The sequence below is a fragment of the Phycodurus eques genome, chromosome 10, assembly GCF_024500275.1.
Source record: "Phycodurus eques isolate BA_2022a chromosome 10, UOR_Pequ_1.1, whole genome shotgun sequence".
Taxonomy (NCBI): Eukaryota; Metazoa; Chordata; class Actinopteri; order Syngnathiformes; family Syngnathidae; genus Phycodurus; species Phycodurus eques.
This window is the reverse complement of record NC_084534.1, coordinates 24,044,808-24,066,627: the sequence shown is the minus strand read 5'-3', so window position 1 is coordinate 24,066,627 and position 21,820 is coordinate 24,044,808. Positions and strand designations below refer to the sequence as shown.

The 21,820-nt window shown below is 43.5% G+C and overlaps 1 protein-coding gene across 4 annotated transcripts in view; it reads left to right on the top strand.

The window, feature by feature from the left end:
* The window catches only part of ephb2b (eph receptor B2b), a 134,982-nt gene that overhangs the window by 53,291 nt on the left and 59,871 nt on the right, over nucleotides 1-21,820 (top strand). For all 4 annotated transcript variants that reach the window (XM_061687166.1, XM_061687164.1, XM_061687165.1 and 1 more), the window contains exons 2-3: nucleotides 1,197-1,276; nucleotides 12,665-13,349. In XM_061687166.1, coding sequence (XP_061543150.1) covers nucleotides 1,197-1,276; nucleotides 12,665-13,349 — 765 coding nt within the window. The remainder of the gene's footprint in view (nucleotides 1-1,196; nucleotides 1,277-12,664; nucleotides 13,350-21,820) is intronic.

Sequence of the window (21,820 nt, the reverse complement as noted above, 5' to 3'; positions counted from 1 at the left end):
ACGGCTCCGGGGGGCTCCGGAGGGGCAGGTGACAACATGAATGGTCCGAGCGGCAGATGACAGACAGCCGGGTCAAGCGAGCGGAATGCGGGCCGCGGAGGACCTCATGGCAGACAGGATGCCCGTTCTCTTTGACCCCAATTACTGGAGGTGTTTCTTTTCACCACATAATCCGCAGCGTGCACACTGGCCTCCGATTGGTTTCACCAGCTTGTTTTTTTTTTGTTTTTTTTCTTCTCCCGAGCCCCCTGACAAAGTCAAATGTCCGACGAGACTCCCCATCTGTCAGGGATGCTTTAAAGCTGCTGTGATTGGCATTTGTGTGGAATAGATCACTTCTCAGTGAAGGTCACATAGCTGTTAATGCCGTCGTTTGCTACTTTCTGTCATTTTAAGAGGAAACAAATGTGAATATTTCACCACTGTCACAAAAAAAGGGCAGCCTTATCAGACAGGAGTGTCCAAAGGCTTGGCTATTTGCGGCCTTCTCAGCTAATTTTTTGGAATGCATTATTGTAAATTAAAAAATAAATACATAATCAAGCATAGCAAAATTGCAATGGAAGATTAAAAGGCACAATTAAATAAATGGTGGATGTAGCAGGATGCCACTTAACTGCGGCTCATTGTCGTGTTTATTTCTATTTTGCAAGTTGGCAGTGGTCCTGAATAATTGGCAAGAGGAGCAATTGACTTTTTTTTTTTTTTTTACTGTTTTTAACTGCTCAGCATATGTGGACCTACATTTGAATTGGTTTTAGTGTGTTTTAATAAACAAAAGGTAAAGCTCCTACGTAAGTACAACTGATTACAGCCTAATCTAATGCAAATCTTAAATTTACATCAGGTTTTCACGCAGTTGGCATGAGATCATGGATGAAATGCATTCTGAACTTGAATACACAGAAAATGATATGAAAGATGATTCCCCCGCCCCCCCTCTCTTGTCACAGAGCTAGGCCTCTTCATTTTTATCCAGCTCATGACATAACCAATCTGTGGCTTCTCACCAAAGTAATAATTAACAAACACATAAAAACAACAATCCTGACTCTTGTATGGTGTGCTTGTGTTTAAACTGGAGCCGATCCGGGAGGCTTTTAATTTCGCTCGCTCGATGAAGCGCCATAGATGACAATCTGGCGGTCGCCGTAAATCCAAGTCATCCTGACCTCCGTCTGTCCGTCTTTCCGCAGAGACGCTCATGGACTCCACCACAGCCACAGCCGAGCTCGGCTGGACCGTCTATCCGGTGTCGGGATCCAGCGACAACAGCGTGAGTCACTTCGTCCGCAGTTGCATCATTCGCGCAAAAGTGTCAAAAGTCTTGTGTGTGTGTGTGTGTGTGTGTGTGTGTGTGTGTGGTCACCCTCTGCTTTTTGTAAAGTTTGTGTAAGTTTGTTCAATCCCCATGACAAATGTACTTGTTGCTCTGCGCCACTGTTTGGGTTTCTCACTCTGAGGTCAAAGTTGAATCCATGAGCCGGGAACCGACCAAAGGACGAGCCCAGTGGGTGTTTTGAGGGGGACTGCGCAGCAACGTAGCTTCACTTGTAGACCTAATAGAGAACGACACCAAGTCAAGTTGTTGATCTCGGCTTTTCAATTAATGCGTGCATCATGTGTAATTTGATCAATCTTAACTAGAGATGGTCTTTTGACAAAATGTCCTTTCATCAATGCATTTCAAAATCAACAATTGATTATTTCTTTCAATGTTAAGAGATGAAACGGTCTGTAAATGTCACATCATGATTATCTTGACAAAAATGATCACGATTATGTGTTTTATCATGATATTAGGAAAATATTTTTTTTCCCCCAGATCGAAGCGGCAGCACGATCTGGTCTACCTGAGGACTGAAGTCGGGAACACAACACCTTGATTTACGAGTACCACAACTTGCATGTTTTTTTCAGTTACGAGCAGTCGCTTGGTCGATGTTGTTGTGTCTTGACGCGAACTTCAGATACGCCGCCATTCGAGTGAAGTGGGGGGGGAAAAAAAAAAAAGTACAAAACGAGAACCCATACAAGGAGCATGAAGCTGGTAAATCGAAATGATGGTCAAATTTTAACGAGATGCTCTGCCCACATTAGATGGTGTAGGCAAAAAAGTTGGCAATTTAGCATCACCCATCTGTTTAGGATGCCTCGTTCGGATTGGGGCTAATAGGGCTTGTCAAAGTATGAACCCTGGAATTAAGCCAAAATGGCCAACTTCATGTTCAATTTCAAGCATGTCTACCCAATTTCTTGTGGATTGGTCAAACTGGCATGGGGGGTGTTTTTTTATTTTTGACCTTTTCTCGGAGTGAGGCAACTTCGGAGTTATTTGTTTTGTTTATGCGGTTTGTTTTTGCATTAATGATCCCCGCTGTGACCCATTGAACCATCACAGACTTGAGAGCTAAATAGTTTGCTTATGCGCCAGCCGTTTGGACGCGATGCTTCGGAGGCGACGGCGTCGTTTGATGCTTAAGGTTTCCACCGAGGCTGCCAGGATTCCCGCATTCCTGGCGGCCACATGCAAGACAGGCAAGCCGTGCAGGCGCGCCAAAACCAGCGTCTCGGCCTCGCTTCGTTTCAGCGCCACGAGATTCCGACTTCTTTAAGATGGGACCAAAAAGAGAGAAGATGTCAACTTATTTGCTGGAGCTTCCCCAAAAAACAAAAAAAACCCCGTTGCCAATTTTTCTCAAATTATTTACGCTTCTGTGGTTTGTAACAAAGATGGTTTGAATTAGCGCCCGTCGTGCCGGAGAGGCTGGCCTTCGACGGTTCCATGATACAACTTTAAAGATGTTCTTCATCTTCCTCCATCCTGTGAACGCCTGCTGTCGCCTTCCTGCTGCTCCCGACAAGCAACGCAGTGTAACGGCTTCCTTTTTCTCCCACCATCGCCGGCGTCTGTCAGTTATATTCATGACCGCATTTCCTCATATCATGGCCAGGGACGTTTATTTATCCAGCAGTGGCCGACCTCTTTTAAGTTTTTTATTGGGCCTTTATTTGTGCAAATGTTCGATTTAATAATATTATGTTAATGGGGAATTGTTTTCCCTTCTTATCATCGTATTGTTGTTTTCAGAGGGGTAAGTGTTACCATGTACATTCGTGCCTTGCGATACGAGGGACCAGACTAACAAGTTTCCTGAGATACGAGCCGTCATTAGGCTGCTTTTTTTGTTTGTTTGTTTGTTTTTGTTTTTTTTTACGCTTTGACTTGATTGCAAACTCATGGTGGTAGTGACTCAGCTCACTTCACAACAAGCAGCAGTTTTGTCAGATATAATTAGTAAATCTTCTTCCAAAAAAAAAAAAAAAGAGGCTTCAAGCCGTTTGTTGCAACTCTCAGCTGAAGGTTACTCTCAAACTAAACACAAAACAAAGAGAATGACATGCTGTGTATTTAAAACAACTGCATACCTTAGCCTTCCGTCAGCTAGCTTAACGCTAATGCTGACGCATAATGAGAAACTCCATAGGCACAGGAATAGAATTGAATGATTTGTGATAACCCGTGAAGCAACTGATATTTGAACACAGACAGTGCGGCAACACATGTAGATAGACAAAAGAACAGTTCTCACTGTCACATATTCTTTATCCTCTACGAAGAACGACTAATATTACTGCAGTACTGAGTAGCTGTGAGAAGCTGAAGACATCGCTACGTACAGTATTTCCGTCTGTCTGTCTCATACTGCCCCCAGGTGGCCAAGACGGGGACACCAGAAGGAGCGGCACAATGGCCATTCAATTGATGTACAGTGTAACGAAAGCCGTTCAATTATTTTTAATTATATTGAATTATGTCATTATTACTGTATGTTTTTGTAAAAAAACAAACAAACAAAAAACAGTGTTGTCATTAAAAAAAAAAAAAAAAAAAAAAAAAAAACTTTGTTTGAATTTGGGGGGGGCAGGCTGGAATGGATTAAAAGAATTTCGATTCATTTCAATGGGGAAAATACCCAAAAAAATTTATTGAACTGGTATCTCCAGGCACCACAGTACCTTATTGTTCTTTAACATTTTGCTTTACTTAAAGCAAAGGGAGAGTGAGCGTGATGCACGGAGCTCGTCACCCTGAGGCCCAGCGCAACAGGTGGCAAAACAGCCACATATTCACGCACGAACACACCACGTGCATGTATATGCTGGGTTCCAGGGGCTCAACCGGCGGATCGGTAACATCCCAGCCAAGCGCTTCGCGAGCTTCATGAAATTCATCCCGACGTGACACCAGATACTTTGCGGCACGATGGAAAGGCAAACACGTATGAGCAGAAAATGAAGTCAGAAATGTTCTGTCGGTTGGCGTTATTCTACTCCCGCGTTATGATACATTAAAATGTCAAATTAGCCACGTAGGAATTTTCCTTCCTGTGTTTTTTTATTATGGCGCCCGCAGCTCTTCTCGTATGAATCTTCCTTTTAATTCTACAAAAATGACAGCCAAACTTAACCCCAAACACACTGACAACCGGTGGAAAATGTACATAAAGCTCAGTTTGTCCCTGGGCGGTGTGGGGATGCTGCTGACACCCACGCTGGCTAACTGGCGCAGACAGCATATTTTAGGTTTTTTAAGTATGCACAAAGTTTGCAGTTTTGCTTGGGTGAATATGGGGTGACATCCAGAGGACAAAAAAAAAAAATGTTTTTTCTTTTTTTTTTTGCTTCATGTAGTCTGTTACACACATTAATTTTTAAACATCTTAACCAATTTTATTTAAAAGGACCCCACACATAATAAAGAAAATTGACACAAATGCGCTTGCAGCTCCTAAAATATGTGGTCACTTCGGGACGATCGACATAACACACCACACACAACAATATCTCCAACTATCTCCACAGATTGGTAACTTTGCAAAAAAATTACCTGGCTTGCGCAGATCACACATAAGATTGAGAATAGGACACGTTTCTTGTGAGGCGCAATCAAGCATCCCAGACTTAAGTGGCCAATGTGTTCTTCTAAAGTGGGGTGGAGACCCTGTGACCCACTCTCCGCCCTTCTATGAGCTTAAGTCAAGCTGTCAACGGCGGCCACTTAGCGACCGACGGGCGTGCGGCCCAGTGGCAGCGAGCTAATGTGGAAGCGCGACCGAGCTCTCCCACCAGGCGAGACGGCGTCTTCGGGTTTGCTTTTAATCACATCGTAATGCACTGTAGCGCCGTAAATCTTGGGGTCTCTCGGGAAGACGCAACACAAAAATACAGAGGAAGTTTGTTGGGACATGTTTGTTAAAGGAGTCATGTCGTGCCGTTTTCTCTTTTCACGATAAGTCTTTGGGACTAAAGTGTCTTCAACTCGCAGGAGCAAAACACAGATAACTGTGTAAAAATGTGTCTTGCCTTTCATTTAACAAATGCAAGTTAACTACAAACTATTTGCACTGACCGCAAATGACACTCGGACAGCCTGTGAGCGAAAACCAGAGACAAATAGTTCCTTACTGCGGCTTTAGAGGTGTGTGTTATTGATGCAAAGAGAGTCATCCCCCGAGGAAAGACTGCATCAGAAAATGGAGCGATGTGAATAATTGATTTACGTCTGTCAGTGATGATGTAGCATCGGTGGCACTCGGAGTGGTGCGTCGCTTCATTGAAATTCACAGAGCAGGCGCCAACACGATGCAATCACCAACTGGCCGACTTTTACATAAATAAAAAAAAATCATAATAAATTGTGTTGGGAGTGCGTTCGCACAGCTGCCGGATTCCTTTATCGCTACGAAGCAGATGTACGAACGCAACGTGCCCGCTGTAGTCTGCAGCACATAACATACTTTAGATGACGTACAGTATCTCGGTAACATGACACCACACGTGGTAGCGAGACAAATTATTCTTTTGACAATTGAATCATCATTTGGGGGTGCTTCATCATGCCTGAAAGCTTGCATTCCCCCCCCCCCCCCCCCCAAAAAAAAAACGCGTATCCTTTTAAAAATATATACATTGTACAATAGGAACACAACACCCCCAAAGCTCGCTCAGTAAAACATCCTGGGAAGTGAGAAAAAATAGCCCCACGAAACTAGTCTAACTGATCTACATGAAATTTGGTGGACATTTTTACCATATCAGGACACGGAAAAAAGTTTCAAGGACCCATGTCCTAAATGGTACATGAAGTTGGCCATTTTGGTTTGGAGCAGACATTTTGGGAGAATTCCAAGTCTCCAACAAATACAAAAATAAATAAATAGTGCCCTAAATTAGTTTTACCCGAAATTCGGTGGACATGTCTATCATAACAGGACACATGAAAAAGTGTGAATGTGGCCTATGTTTGAAATGGTACGCAAAGTTTTTTGAAGCAGACATTTTGGGTGAATTCTAAGGCTCATACTCTCCAATTAGGGAATTTGCCCAATAGTGCACCTCGGAAGCAGCTATCCTCGACACATATGTGAAATTGGCAAGCTTTTTCACCTGCGAGTGGAACTTGCCATGATCATTTTGAGAATTTGCCATTTACCATCAAGACATGACATAAAATATAATAGAGTGTGTCTACATTGGTTGGAAAAAAAAAATCTTGATTTGTTCTTCTTTGTGTGTGTTTGCGTGGGAAAAACTAAAACAGGAAAGTGATTACTATCTTAGAGCAAACTTGCTTCCACACCAACTACACATGATCACTTATATGATATCAAACTGACCAATTAACAGCCGGTTGCAGTAATACTTGGGCGGGACAAGCTCCTAAAAAGTGGAACAAACACTGCCCCAGAAGAAACCAATTTCTGCTTCTGTCCCCATGTGAGGACCTCAAGGGCTCAGACTAACGCGTGGCGACGTGCACCACCGGCGTTACCTCCACTTCGGCCGCTTAAAACACATGACCACCCTCTCGCAACACTCCTGAGCCAAAAGCTGTGAAAATGAAGACGTTTCTTCTAATTTCACACTTGGCGCTTGATCGTTAGGCTCTTATTATGCCCCATTTGCTTCCCTCCACTGACTGTGATGAAAGCGGGCCAAAGGGGCTGTGACAGGACAAAAAGAGGCCCTCCATCACAACACATTTTGTTTGGGTTTTTTTTTTTTTTTTTTTTTTTTGCACCCCAAGCCCGTCCCCCTCCCGCATGACCGCCACTGCTTCTCCCCAGTAGCCCCCACCTGTCCGTGTATTAGTTTGTGTCCCACTACGAGCATCCCGTGAGCCGCAGATGGTCCGCTCTTGTTTAATTGGACCTCGGCTTCCCCGCCGCTCGTCAGCAAGTGGGAAGGTCAATGGTTGCTCATGACCTGCGATGATGATGTGTGCCTGGGAGTAAAAATAAAAAAATAAAAAAAGGCGAAAAAAGCCAACATTTCTCTATCCTGTCGTATCCTGTTTGGAGGCGCAAAATAAATGAACATTCGGAGGCGTTCGCCAAACTCAACAAATTCATCATGGTAAAAATGTGCATCTTCTAGGATTAAAAAAAAAATCAGTCCCCCAGAAGGCAGGTTCACTAAGAAGCATGGAATTTACTAAACACATCAAACATGAGTAGACCCCCTGCCCCTCCCCCGCCCCCCCCAAAAAAAGTTTGATGAATTGCCCTAAAACACAAAATTCCAATAACATAACTATACAATTCAGCCCCCGAAGCTAGTCTTACTTAGAAACATTGAATTTGATTGACACGTCTGTCATGAGTAGAGCCTCAAGAGGCCGTGCCCAAAAAGACACAGGAAGTTGGCCATTTTTGTTTGGCAGCGAAGCTTGATGACCTGAAACACGAAATTCCAATAACATTACTCCAAAATTCAGCCCCCAAAGCCAGTTTTACTTAGAAACATGTAAATTGGTAGAGATGTCTATTGTAGGTTGACCCTCAAAAAGTCTCAAGAAGCCATGCCTGACAAGACACAGGAAGTCTCCCGTTTTGGTTTGAAGCATACATTTTATGGTAATTTTTGAACATTTCCAGGGATCCTTCATAAATTTCCCACTGGCGGAACCAGATATTATTACGAGGTACTATATTTAGTACCTGGTCAGTTGGAGTTTTTCAGGCTTATCTAATATGAGTGATGTAAACCACCACTGGCTGCTCTTTGGTCATCATCACGTTTGTGGATATGCTGTGAGAAATGAACACATTTCTCAGATTGCACTCCACAGTCTCGGCATTGCTGAGGCCCTCCTGTTTTCTTCTTGCCCTCAGTCTCCTCCACAGTTGCTGTTTGTTCGCTTCTCCTTGGGACTCCTTGGGAAACTCATGCAAAACACTCCAAAAGTTGAACCCCCAAAATATCAGAACTGTGAGGCAAACATGTTAACCACCAGTCCACTGTCCTGCCCTTATATCTGCTTACATATTTAAAAAAAACAACAACAACAACTAAAACTGCAATACTGATTCTACAGTATTGCTTTCAATAAAGTGAGGTTGACCACCCAAGTTACCAACTATGTTCCTTGTCAGACAAAGGCTTTAAAGTTTTCAGATCTCGCTAAACAAGTTTGTCCTTATCGGTATTTGTATTATCACCCAGCTGCATGTGTCCCTTTCTTTCGTTTAGTTTTCGCCCTGGAAATGGTCCGGGCCAAGCCGAGCATCACACTCAACAGTGATTAATTAGGACATGGGAATAAAGAAGTTGAGCCGTTCTAATTAGACGGCAAGCGTTTGATGGAATGCCAGTTTTTGTAACGAGAGGGTCTGACTTTCCCCTCCCCGGCCGCCGTCAAAATGTGTCAGAGTCCTCGCTAAGTGGGCTCTAATTTGAGAGATTATATCAGCTGTGAAGTGGAGCGGCTGCGGCTGATGCAAAGCGGCTCTCTGGGGTTTAGAAACACTTTTTTCCCCCTCTATTCGTTTTCCTCGGGCTGAGATGTCGAGGTCAAGGTTGCGACCTGTTCGGTGGTTCCAGAGCATGGCGTTTAAAGTCGATGCCCTTGATCGGCGGCCAAGGGGGCCTGAAGACATCTGCAGCCTGTACATAGAAAGAAACAGCCAGAGAAATAGCGAGAGACCGAGAGAAAGAGGTCTCGCTTTGGTGGGCGAAATGCAGACCAGACTCCAGGGGTAAATTCGATAATTCTTCATGCGGTCGCCCGGCGGAATATTCTGCGCGTTGCTCTGGTTGTGATTGATGTTTCTCGGGATTTGCCTGAAGTGAAAAGAAGCTTTTCACCGTGCCAGTAAGCCATTATAGTACGTGCTCCATTTAGGTACAAAAGACGCAGCAATGTCAGTTGAGAGGTCGCCCGGAGGGAGCAGAGTGTCACGTCAGGCAAGAAGCATGGGCTCAAACGTGTATAAAAATAAATATCGTTTTTTTGTTTTGTTTGTTTGTTTGTTTGTTGTTGTTTTTTTCAGCCAACTTCCCGGATTCTAATTTGCAGAACTGATGGGACGCTAAATAATAAATAAAACTTTTACGATGAAAGTTGATCGTGGGCACGTCTGACCCATTTCCCCCACCACCGACTCTGATGTAAAAGCGCAGCGACTTCAAGTTCAGCGTCTCCGGAAGGAATTACAGTATGAGAATAGTTTTTCCAATTAAAGCAAACGCAATGGTAAACATTAATACTGGCTGACGGTGGAGCGCGGAATGATTTCATCAGCACGCTATCATGAAAAAAACCAACAAACTCCTTTTTAAGCCTCTTGATGAGTTTGCTACTCAAGATCAGTATGAATGTTCTGGGTCAGTCTGACCCGGGCATGTTTGATAATACAAAAGTGTCACAAACTAAAAAACACACACACACATATATATATCCCAATTAATATATATTTTTAATCTCATTATTTATGCTTTTATGTTCATTTCTAAGGAACAGCAAAAATGTTACCAGGTCAATTTGACCCTATAGTATGTTTAATTATCCTAAACTCAGAAATGGAAAAAAAATAATCCCAATAAACAGTTTTTATCTCATTATTATTCCTCCGGTTATGTTGGTCTCTCAGGAAGAGCAATAATGTTCCCGAGTCAATGTTTGATTATCCAAAAGGGACAGAAACGGAAAGGAAGAAAATCCCAACCAAAATTGTTTATATCACATTGTTAACCCTGCTGTTATGTCCGTTTCTCAAGATCAGCAGTAATATTTTTGGTTCAAATTGACCTGGAGCAGATTTAATTATCAAAACCTGTCAGAAATGAAAAAAAGAAAAATCCCAATAAATATTGTTTCTGTCTCGTGATTAACCACGTTATCCAAAACTGTCAGAAATAAAAAAAAAAACTAACTAAAATTTACAAAACAGGGGGGGATTCTTTTCGAGACCAGACTTTGAGAAAAAGTTGGCTATGATGACATCGGAAGTCTATACATATCATGACCCCCCCCCCCCCCCCAAAAAAAAAAAATTACCCCAGAAATGCACATCTCATCTGAGTCATTTCCTCTTCTTTTAAATAATTCAATAATTTCAAACGAAAAAAATTGTGATACTGACATAAATTGATCCCCACCCCACCAACCTACCCGCCTGCTTATATTTAGTGCATTCCCTCTCACCGATTGTGAAATAAACCTTTGTCATTGTAAATGTTGATTTCATGTATTAAACCAAGCAGAATAAGTCTTATGTAAAAATGTTTCAATTTGACCCGGATAATAGCAGGCGGGTCAAACACACGCTGCAGCTTCAGTGAACACTTAAGTGAAAAAAAGAGCCTCGGTGGAGCTATAATTATGAACCTCCGTCTGACAACTATACCGCACGATGTAACAAATCACAGTCCTTTCCGGACATGGTAAAAAAAAAAAAAAAAGGTACACGCCGTTAACTCCGCCTGCCGTAAAAGATGAAGCAGGAGGTTGCGTTTCATCTTTAACTGTGTTATCAGCCTCAAAATATACTCAAGACATGTCCGCCAATGTTTGTGGATGGTGGTGGCACGGATCGTGACCTCAATGCAGATTTACTTGGCTAAAAACTCAACATCGTATTCAGTAAATGAATTGGCCACCTGTCATGGATTGTTTTTTTATGCCCTCCTGCTGTTTATCTTAAAATAGAAATCGAGTGGAGTACGTTTGAAATAGTGTAGAAAATGGAAGGATGGATGTGGACTGATTGGCAACCAGTCCAGGGTGGATCCCGCTTCTCTTGCCAGAGGTCAGCAGGGATAGGCTCCAACTCACCTGCAACTTGAATGAGGAAAAGTTGTATAAAAGATTGATTGATGGATGTAATAGTATGACATATATTGGACAGTATGAAAAGGCAATAATGAAAAAATAAAATATTATATATATAAGGTATTATACACAATAAAGACGATTATTGCAATGTCATGAAAGCAACACAAATATTTAAAATATCATTTCGGGCTAATGGTAATAAACTTCCTGCAAAGCTAAGAAGCTATCTGCAATCATTGAGCAATGGCGGCAGTCCGCACACTACTTTTGTTTCCTTGTTTATATATTCAGTGTTGAAAATGACCTTATCAGCTTGATCACATTAATGGGTGCAAGGTTCAAAGACGCGCAAAGGGGCTTAACGTGCCAACAGAGCCTCTGGGCTCAGAAAGCACATACTGGGGAAAAAAGCTGGTTTTCATTTTGTTCCTCTTTTGGCAGACTCTCTGTCATGTAGAGATGTGATGTTTCTTTGCACCACGTAATCAATTTAATGACAACGTCGCCTTAAGCTGATTACGCGGCGATAATTACATTTTTCAAAGTGTGCACAGTAACAAATGCGTTATTGGTAGAAAACAGACATCGGTGGGGGTTTATTACCGTTTAACCATAATGAGAAACATGTCGACCTTTATATCTCTTTGTAGTGGGACTGCACATGCAGTGTTTATGTACAGTTGGGGTCGTAATTGTTGGATCCCCTTGCTGACTTTAAGTTTGTTCGCTCATTTACAAAGAAATGAACAGTCTATAATTTTTAAGGTTGTTTCGGGATTATAATACTGGACAACATCTATCAAAAATGCAGAAAAAAGCAATGTACAATGGATTTTTACAGAAAAGGTATTTGATCCCCAACAAATTTGAGAATTCCGAAGAAGAATTGTGACATGTGCACCAGCTAATCTGTGGGAGCCAAAATTATGACTGCGTTGTAGGGGATCAAATGCTTATTTCACTCAATAAAAAGAACATTTTAAGTTTTATATTGTCTTTTTAGATGCATTTTTGACAGATATTCTGTCCGTTACCATAATCAATAAAAAACCATAAAAAAGTGAGACTGTCGAAGACGGTTGAAACTGTTCGTAGGGCATTGAGTCGACTGATCTGGTGGTCTTAGAAGACGTTTCGCCTCTCATCTGAGCATGCTTCATCATTTCATGCAAAAAGGAGAGGTAAGACAGCACGAGCCTGAATGTTTGGGGTGGAAACGGGACTATTTATGGTCCAAGTTAGATGCACGCCCCAAAACCACAAATGGTATAATTCTTTTGGAATGCAAATTGACAATTGTTAAGATGTATTGCAGGGACGCCATTGTCTGTCAACAAGAGCTGTTGGGTGGAAACTCCCTTGTTAATATTCCATTCAAAATGGTGGTGGTGCTGCCTTAAAGCTAAAAAGGCAATGCGATTGATCCAGTGCCCTGAGAATGAAATGAAACTATTGAAACTGATTAGGGAGTGGGCATCAGCCAATCTGTGGTAGCCAGAACTCAAGACAGAACAAGCTAATGTTGCCTTTATGTCTCTCCAACAGTGGGAGGAGGTGAGCGGTTACGACGAAAACATGAATACCATTCGGACCTACCAGGTGTGCAACGTTTTTGACAACAACCAGAACAACTGGGTGCGCACTAAGTACATCCGGCGGCGCGGCGCGCAGAGGATTCACGTGGAGATGAAGTTCTCCGTTAGGGACTGCAGCAGCATCCCCAATGTTCCCGGCTCCTGCAAAGAGACGTTCAACCTCTACTATTACGAGTCGGACGCTGACACGGCCACCAGGACCTCGCCGGCCTGGATGGAGAACCCCTGGGTCAAGGTGGACACCATAGCGGCCGACGAGAGCTTCTCCCAGGTGGACCTCGGCGGCAGGGTGATGAAAATCAACACCGAGGTCCGCAGCTTCGGCCCCGTGTCGAGAAACGGCTTCTACCTGGCCTTCCAGGACTACGGTGGCTGCATGTCCCTCATTGCCGTCCGTGTCTTCTACCGGAAGTGCGCTCGCATCATCACCAACGGGGCGCTGTTCCAGGAAACCCTCTCCGGGGCTGAGAGCACCTCGCTGGTGGCGGCCCGAGGGGTCTGCATCCCCAACGCGGAGGAGGTGGACGTGCCGATTAAGCTGTACTGCAACGGTGATGGAGAATGGATGGTACCCATTGGACGATGCATGTGCAAGGCTGGCAACGAGGCGGTGCAGAACGGGACGGTGTGTCGAGGTATGTCTTTCTTTGCTCTTTCTTTACTGTCGAGTAGTTTTAGACTTCTTCTAGAAATCGTAACAGTCTAAATGCTCATTTACACTCCGCTTTTCGTTATGTACTGTTCATTTCATCTGTATTAGTGTAGTGTTAATTTCCTGAAATTGCAGCTACCAATGTAAAAATGGACATGGCCTGCTACACTTCCCAGTTTGGCTTCTTCTTCTTACAAAAAAATAAAATAAGACCTTACTACTGTGTTAGTGTAGGTTACTGATAGACAACCGTGCGTTCCAACAAGTGGGCTACGTCACGAATTCCGTCTTAAACCAAGGACCCCCTGTACTTCGTTTGATCATGATCAATATTTGTGAAGTTTATTACAATAACTGAACCCTGCCTTAGCATTTTGCCACCCATCCATTGGGTTATCAACATGAGTTTTAAGGTACCCAAAGGGGTGAAACTAGACACACGCTCCAGTCTGATGATTTGTCGTCAGAAAATGGTCAATTCCGTGACAATGGGATGGGCATGGGAACATTTACAGAAAGTGCGTCTAATTTTTGTTGTCTTGTCCATTGTTGTGCTTTTTTTTTGTTTTTTTTTTGTTACTGTATCTTGCTGTTTACATAGCTGACGCCACTATCTCTGGCCCACACACCACAGACTGCTGCAAACACGAGCCAGATCAGCGTTTTAACCTTCCAAACTGTGGCCAACTGAACTGAACCGTTTGGTGGAAAGTGGCTTCGCACCATTTGGTTTAATGACACGGCACCAACATTTTTATCTTTACCGCAGAATCTTTATTCTCCCAACTGTTTTGCTTCATGTGCCAATATGGAGATCTGAAATAGGTTTGAATTTTATTTTCGGTCAACCTGATTGGGTGACTCCAGTGGGTGTTCAAAATGGACCTCACACACGCATCATCTATCAGAATCATCTTTATTTGCCAAGTATGTCCAGAAAACACACAAGGAATTTGTCTCCGGTAGTTGGAGCCGCTCTAGTACGACAACAGACAGTCAATTGACAGAGAACACATTTGAGACATCAAGACATTGACCCAGCAAAGACAGATAATACAAGTAAGGGAACATAATAATAGTGAAACCCTGCTATATCGCATTTTCTTTGATTTTTGAAGCAATCATTTTTATCGGTTTTTATAAAGTGGGAAACGTGAGCCACATTCGCCAGTGCGCTTTTCAGCAATTTATTGATGCCATTAGAACAGTGAAACACATGAACACAATGATCACACTGAGACAGGAGCTGCTGTCGGCCACACCTCATTCCCAGACACTTAAAGGCACATGCATATACACAGACACCAGAGGACGTACAATATTTTCTATACTTTTGCAATTCTATTTTTTTTTCAGATATGTTTACAATGTGTTTAAAGTGTGGGAGGGGTAAAACTGGGAAAAAAAAAAAAAAAAGGTTTTATATGGCCTCTCTATGTTGCACATTTCCACAGTCGCTGGGTTTGGGGCACTGACCAGGAATCAAACCCGCGCCATCTGTATGAAAGGAAGCAGCATGTACCATTATTACTATACTATCAGTGCAAAAAAGAAAAAAATTCTTTGTACTCTAAATCCTTTAAAGCTATTGTACTAACCCAGGCAGGTAGCACATTCTCCTGACTTAAGTCGAAATAATGTCTGTGCTCGTCTCCCCCCCATCCATGCGGACAAAGACGCTACTTTTTCAAATGGCCTTCATTTTCCCTTCCCGACTGGAAGCCCACATTGATCGGACGTCTCAAAACGTCAATGTAACCAGTGAGCTATACTGTGCGTCCTATCCTATCTACGCCGTGGCGGGAGGCGGTGGTTGTTTAACTCGCCGTGAGGCCTCGCTGGCTGGAAACAGCATGACGGCGTGTAACCCGCACGCATCCCGCCCATCGCGACAAACCACCCACCTGCACCCGTGATGATTGTGTTCCTGCCCTGTAATTACAACACATCCCCCCCCCCCCCCCCCCCCCCCCAATATGTTTGTGTGTGTATTCGTGTATGTGTGTGTTCACCGGGATTGGCGAATGTGCTGGGTGCCGCATCACATACAACCACAAACTTTGGTAAAGAAAAAGCAAAGTTACGTACATGTAAATATGTCAGGCCGATTTAAATGCTACTTTTGGATTTTTCAGTAAGGAATGTTGGGTATAGTACAGATTTGTACGGGTTCCCATGTGGAGCATATGAAGTAAGGGACAACCAGTGTAATTGCCTTGTGCTTTAGTCCCGCTATGTAAACAAATACAGTGCTGCTCAGCTTCTGTCTCGTGGTCATCGTGGCTATTTGGCATTATGGCATTATTTAGCATTCATATGACTTTGTTCAAAAACTTGATGTTCAACTTAAAAACCTAAAAAGTAAAAGAATTAAGCCGTTATATATCATTAGTATTTTATTATTGCATTTAAAAAGTCCAGAAATCTGTTCTCGGAACATGAGCCGGATCGTGAGCTTCAAACCGAGGTACTAAACTGTGATTTTTAGGTTACAGTTACACCCCTTGGTACAATTTAGTGTCGTACTTGATTTATAGCAGCAGCTCCACCAAACCGTGTAATCATTCTGACTGCTATGCTAACAGGCACCAGCGCTTCGAGGAGTTCAGGCCAATCCCGGGCACACACGAGGATGTGCAATCTGCTCCGCAGCAATGAGTCGGCATCCCAGCATAATTACGCTGGTCCGCTTGTTTTTGTGACCTCTGTGTAAGTCTCTGAGGATGCGTTTCGTCACGCTGCTCTTTTGGTGCTAAATTGGATTATTCAAGTAATTGTTTTCCGCTCAACAGAGACAACACATTGATCGGATTTCATGTCCTCGCAGTGCAGAACATGCTGCAACAGCCGAATCCACGCTACAATGGGTCGCTTACGAACTGGCTATCATTCCATTTAACGTCACCTCACGGGCAAGGATTTGCGATTGTAAATATTGAACATTTAACGTTGTTGGTGATCGTCACCCCTGACCATTTTCCTAGCAGATCGGGGAGGAAAACAAATCAAACTTAACACAGCCACAGGCTAGTCGCTCAGGATAATCTTTTAGAGACATCCGATAGTCAGGCTATTGGTGACTTTAATCGGAAGTGGGAATCTGGATTCAGTTAGGTGTGATTTTTGACCTGTGTACATAATACTTAAGTATACTTTGGTTGACGAGAAAATCTTTCTATTTATTTATTTTTTGTATTAGGTGATAGCAGGAAGCCGCAATTGAAGGCAGATTAATTGCTCAGGATAATATTTAAGAGACGTCGGATAATCGGGCTTTTGCTGACTTTGATCGGAAAGGAATCTGGCTCAAATTGGACCTGATTCTTTCAAAGTACTATAATGTAATGTATGTACGTTCACTCTTTTTTCTTAATCGGAATGGGAGGAAAATACTTGCTTTCGGCCTGATTTATCAGTGTGTGTGTGTGTGTGTGCGCCTCGCTTAAGCATACCGACACGACCCGAGACGCGTATCCCTTACACCAACGTTGTTTGACCATCCTCACTCTCACCCTGTTTTCATGCTCACATGACACCTCCAAGTGATTAAAGCTTCATGAGAAAAGAAATGCATTATCTGCGAGTGCGGATGACTTGAGCAGAGATGGATGCAACGCCTTTATACAAAAGTCATGAGCCTCGGCACAGTGAATCTGCAAGGACGGAGCTCAAACGCTAAGTGTTCCCTGATTTTTTTTCTCGTGTTGGCCGCACTGCGCCGTCTTTCCCAACATCCCGAAAGCCGATCTCGCCGCTTCAAACTGCGGTCGGCCGACGCCTCTTGAACCGCAGCGTTCTGCGTAATGAATTGATCCATGCGAGCTGCGCCGTCGCCCGCCGAATATTGCGGTGTAATGAATTGATTTGAGAGAGGTGCCCTCGCGGAGCTCCGGAGAGATCCTCTTTCATAGCCGGATTACGGAGCCGCAGTGACCGCGCAACGCGGCCCAGATGAAAGCGACTATTCGTACTGTAATATTTATAACCCGAGCAGCCGGCGCTTTGTCCCGACATTCCCGCAGCTTAACGTACAATTATGGGTGTTACAATTAAAGTCTTGGCTGGATCCCTGGCAAATAATTATGTTGTCAGGAAATCTGTCAAAACATTGATATACAAGGGGGGTGCTTACAACAAATTGCTGGGACCTTCCCTCAGTGATTGCCTTACAAGTGAGATTAGATTTCCGCCTCGTAGTGGAGGAACCACAGCGGCGGCTTTCAGGGTCGAAGATGCCCCTGAAAAAGGGAGATCTTATTTCCCCTGCCAGCCTCCAGGGGACGGCGCGATGCATAGACACATGGGCTTGTGTTTGCCCTCGCCGCTCTCTTTCTCTCGCTCTCTCTCCAGAACCGACAGTGTTCCCCTTCACGCCGGTACAAAGCCAGCCATGTTCACGGAGGGAATTGCAAACTTAACAATGCCCATGTGTGCTTTTCCAGTGTAATCCGAGAATCTCAGCTCGAGCTATTGTGAGTTCAAGGGGCCTGAGAGTGAGTGTCAGTGTGTGTGCCTCGCCGTATGGGCAAGATTCAAGATAAGCTTCCTCGGCAACAGTAAACATTGCAGAAAGGGCCGCAAAATCCCTCATTTCTCATCTGTGAAATGAGCGTGTGAACAGCAACAATTGACAATCCTCATAACTTGGATTTCCACTGCAGATCCAATTTAATCTGATTTATTGACTATATCCATTTTTTTCCTGTCTATTTCCACGTACATATCAAGTGGCACATATCCGATATGACTGATGGAACACATGAAACAACCAGCATGCACAGACGCCCGAGTTGCACATAACTCCGCAAGCGTCAACATAGAAATAAACAATAATGCATCCAGTAAATAATACAGATATTAAAGGGTGTGACGCGTATAGCTGGACTGGGGTGACTCTTCCCGTTGTTTGTTTTAAATGAGGGTCACGTCTTCATTACTTCCCTGGCCGCCGTCAGCAATTCTTTTGTCTGTGCAACATATTGAGATCATATTTCATTTTCTATGCTTTTGCTGAAGTTTAGATATACAGTGGATATTTCCAGTGTGTGTATTTGCGTGGCTCAGGCAGACGTGTGTGTATATAGTATGTCGCCAATCGGCGTATGCCGATGACTTCAAGCTGGCATTGAAAAGGTGCAGCATAGCTGATCTGTGCGTTTATGCTGCACTTATATTGACCTTATATTGACCTTATTGAACTTATATTGACCACTTATATATAAAAACCTGATATATACATATCAGGTTTTTATCCACAATTATGAAGAGGCTTGATTCCGATTTGAAGACATCCAATTTCATGTTTTTTTTGTTTTTTCGATTTGCGCCGCCTTGACGCATATTTCAACTGTATCACTATAGAGCAAAAAAAAAGAAGAAAAATCTGAATTGTGTCAACTGAGCCATTCAGCGTTAACCCAGCCTTTGAGATGAAGCTTCACCCGGGTACTTTGTGAGCAAATTGTTATAAGAGCCTGCAGTGAACAATAAATGACAACCTAAACTGAGTGTTACATTGGATTAGCGAAAAGGTGCAATCAGGATCAGATTCAGATTAAACCTGTGACACTGCACATTCATAGCAGTCGATATTCAAATTGTTTAAATGTTTTCGAGTGATATTTTTAAGGGATTGTTGGGAATTGTTAAAAATAAAGTATATCAATGTATAGATTTGACGCCGATACGAAGCACGCTGAGAAAACAACAACTGTACCTACTGTAAACCGTGGAGGATGTTATGTTCTGGGGCTGCTTTGCTACATCTGGCACACAGTGTCTTGAATCTGTGCAAGGTAAAATGAAATGTAAAGGCCATCAAGGCATTCTCGGGGGAATAGTGCAGATCATGGTTCCTTTTAACACAGGTGGAGCTAATAACATATACTTACTTGCACAACCTTACGCTGAGAAAGAGAGTCAATGCTTTGGAATATAAAATAGTTGTTTAGATTGAACAAGATATTACAGAAAAGAGGAGGTGCAAACTCTTAATAAGCCCCTCTAATCCAGTGCGGGCACCCCAATTATTGAAATCGCTCCGTCTGGAGAAGATTTAAAGGTACGAATCAACCCCGCAGCCTTGACAATTCCACACCGCTGCCTTTATTTCCCCGGGTGCCACTGTCTTATAATGGTGCCTCTAATTGACTAACAGCGCACATGGAGGAGTTCTGGGGGTTGGGAGGTAAACACGCTGATGACTGGATGATTGTCTTTTTATGCTGTGAGATGACAAAATGCAAATGAAAACACACCCTTCAGGACTTTCTGTGCGCCGCGCAAACAAAGATGAAAGATTGGTGTTTGTGAGACAAATTCCTCTGCTTATTCAGATTTTTTTTTATTTTTATTTTTTTTATAAACACCCATCCCCAACATTTTAGGCACCACAGACCGGTTTTACATAAAGCAATAATTATTCATATAAACAAATGAAGTCATTGTTGTAACTATTGGTTTGCCCTCTTCAAACAAGCCAGTCCCATCTTGAGGTGATGGGAGACGATGCAAAGTGTTACTTAGAGTATGTCCAGCCTGCTGTGTAACTTTGTTTAGGTTGCCGTCATTGCAGAAAATCCCCCTTCAGAAAAGATTTGTGTGTGTGTGTGTGTGTCTTTGTGATAAAACAACATTCAGCTTGGCTGCCGATGCTTCCGGCACCATCTGCCAGCCAGTGTTTGTATTCAGATCGTTGGTGAGAGTGTGACCTCGCTGTCGTACTGCTGTTGGAGTGCAGGTGTTGTCGCTGTCATTCCAACACAGAAAAGAAAGGGAGAGAGAGAGAGAGATGAGAGTGAGACATCTTCTCCAAAAGGGCGAGACAGGATTATTTGATATTTGGATTATGTGGATCGACACAGCAAATTTCTTACTGTGTAAATATGTACATTTGGGATCTAATTCTGGCCGAGCAAATCGTCGGCCTGTTCATCACTGCTTGTCACTTTAATATTTTATTTACAGTATTTGTTGATGACAGATCGTAATAGTCAGTAAATAATTGTATCCATAAAGTTAAAAGTTATATAAGTTCCCTCAATGTTAAGGACAACTGCCTTAAAAACATAAGGAAAACATTAGCAAAAATGCAACAGAAAGGCTAAAGCCAACGGTAGTGTGCCAGAAAAGAAAAGGGAAATTAAGACCTCAATTTTCTGTCATCTACAAAAACTTCACTCCTATGCCATTTCATTTGAGTTCTAATTGGTCCTGCGCCAAACAATAAATGGATTTGTAATGCCAGTCGCGGCGGGGTGTTGTGGTAGTTAACACGTCTGCTTCACAATAGAGGGGTTCTCGGCTTGAATCTCGACCAGGCCTCCTGTGTGGAGTTTGCATGTGCTGCCGTGCCTGCGTGGGTTTTCTCTGGGTCCTCTGGCTTCCTCCCACATCCTCAAAACACGCATGTTCGGTTCATTGAAGAGGCTAAATTACCCGTAGGTGTGATTGTGAGCGTGTGTATATTTGCCCTGTGATTGATTGGAGGGCAGTCCAGAGTGAACCCGACTTCTCTCGCCAGAGGTCAGCTGGGATAGGCTTCGCCTCACCCGCTACCCTAATGACGACAAGCGCTACAGAAAACGGTTGGATGTTATGCCAGTCTCTTGCTAGAACACCCCCTTTTTCGCGCAGCATTGTTATGGTGACATTATCTATCCTTCAGCTGCTGCTTGGAGCTGTTCAGTTGCATGTGAGGAATAGAATGAGGCGCCAGATGTTCATCAATGCCAGTGTTTCTCTCTAAAATGCCAGCACAGGCAATGGGACTTCAGCATCTTTTTGGTGACACGACTGAGCTAAGAACGGTGTCGTTGGTCGTTGGACGCTGGAGTGACAGCAGGCGAAGCAGTTAGCCATGGTTCTTGCCCCTGGAAACATTCCCTTGCCTTTATTCTCTGGTCTCTGATGAGATTTCAGCATGGCCAGGTGTTTTTTTTTTCTTTTTCTTTTCTGTCCATCAGTCTTTCACTGTCTGTTCTGCATCCTGCACACATCCATACATGAGCTCGACAGCACACGAGAATAAGGTTAGACGGAAAGCCAATCCTTTAACTTAAAGTGAGTGCAGAAAATCCCTTTGCGATGCACGTGCGCCACCATATGCAGCAACAATACGTGCACCGTAACGTTTTATACCCGTGCACGTATACTTCATCATGCTCCGTTTCACGGCCCATCCATCATGCGTTGATGTGATAACGTGGCCTGTCGTCCCTGAGAATCACGCACGCCCTCCCCGGCCCGAAAGATCACGGCCCGTTAAGCCCCCCCTAACGTCTTCCACATGTTCCCGCACACAAATGTCGTGTTCTGCTCCATAAAGAAAAGCAAGGCTCGCCCTGCTAGTCGCACGTTATCCCACCACCATCTTTTGCATCTCAGGTTGCAACAGCGCATCCATTTACACATGATCACTCATCTTGTTTGCCGAGGGGGCTCCACTCGGGGGCA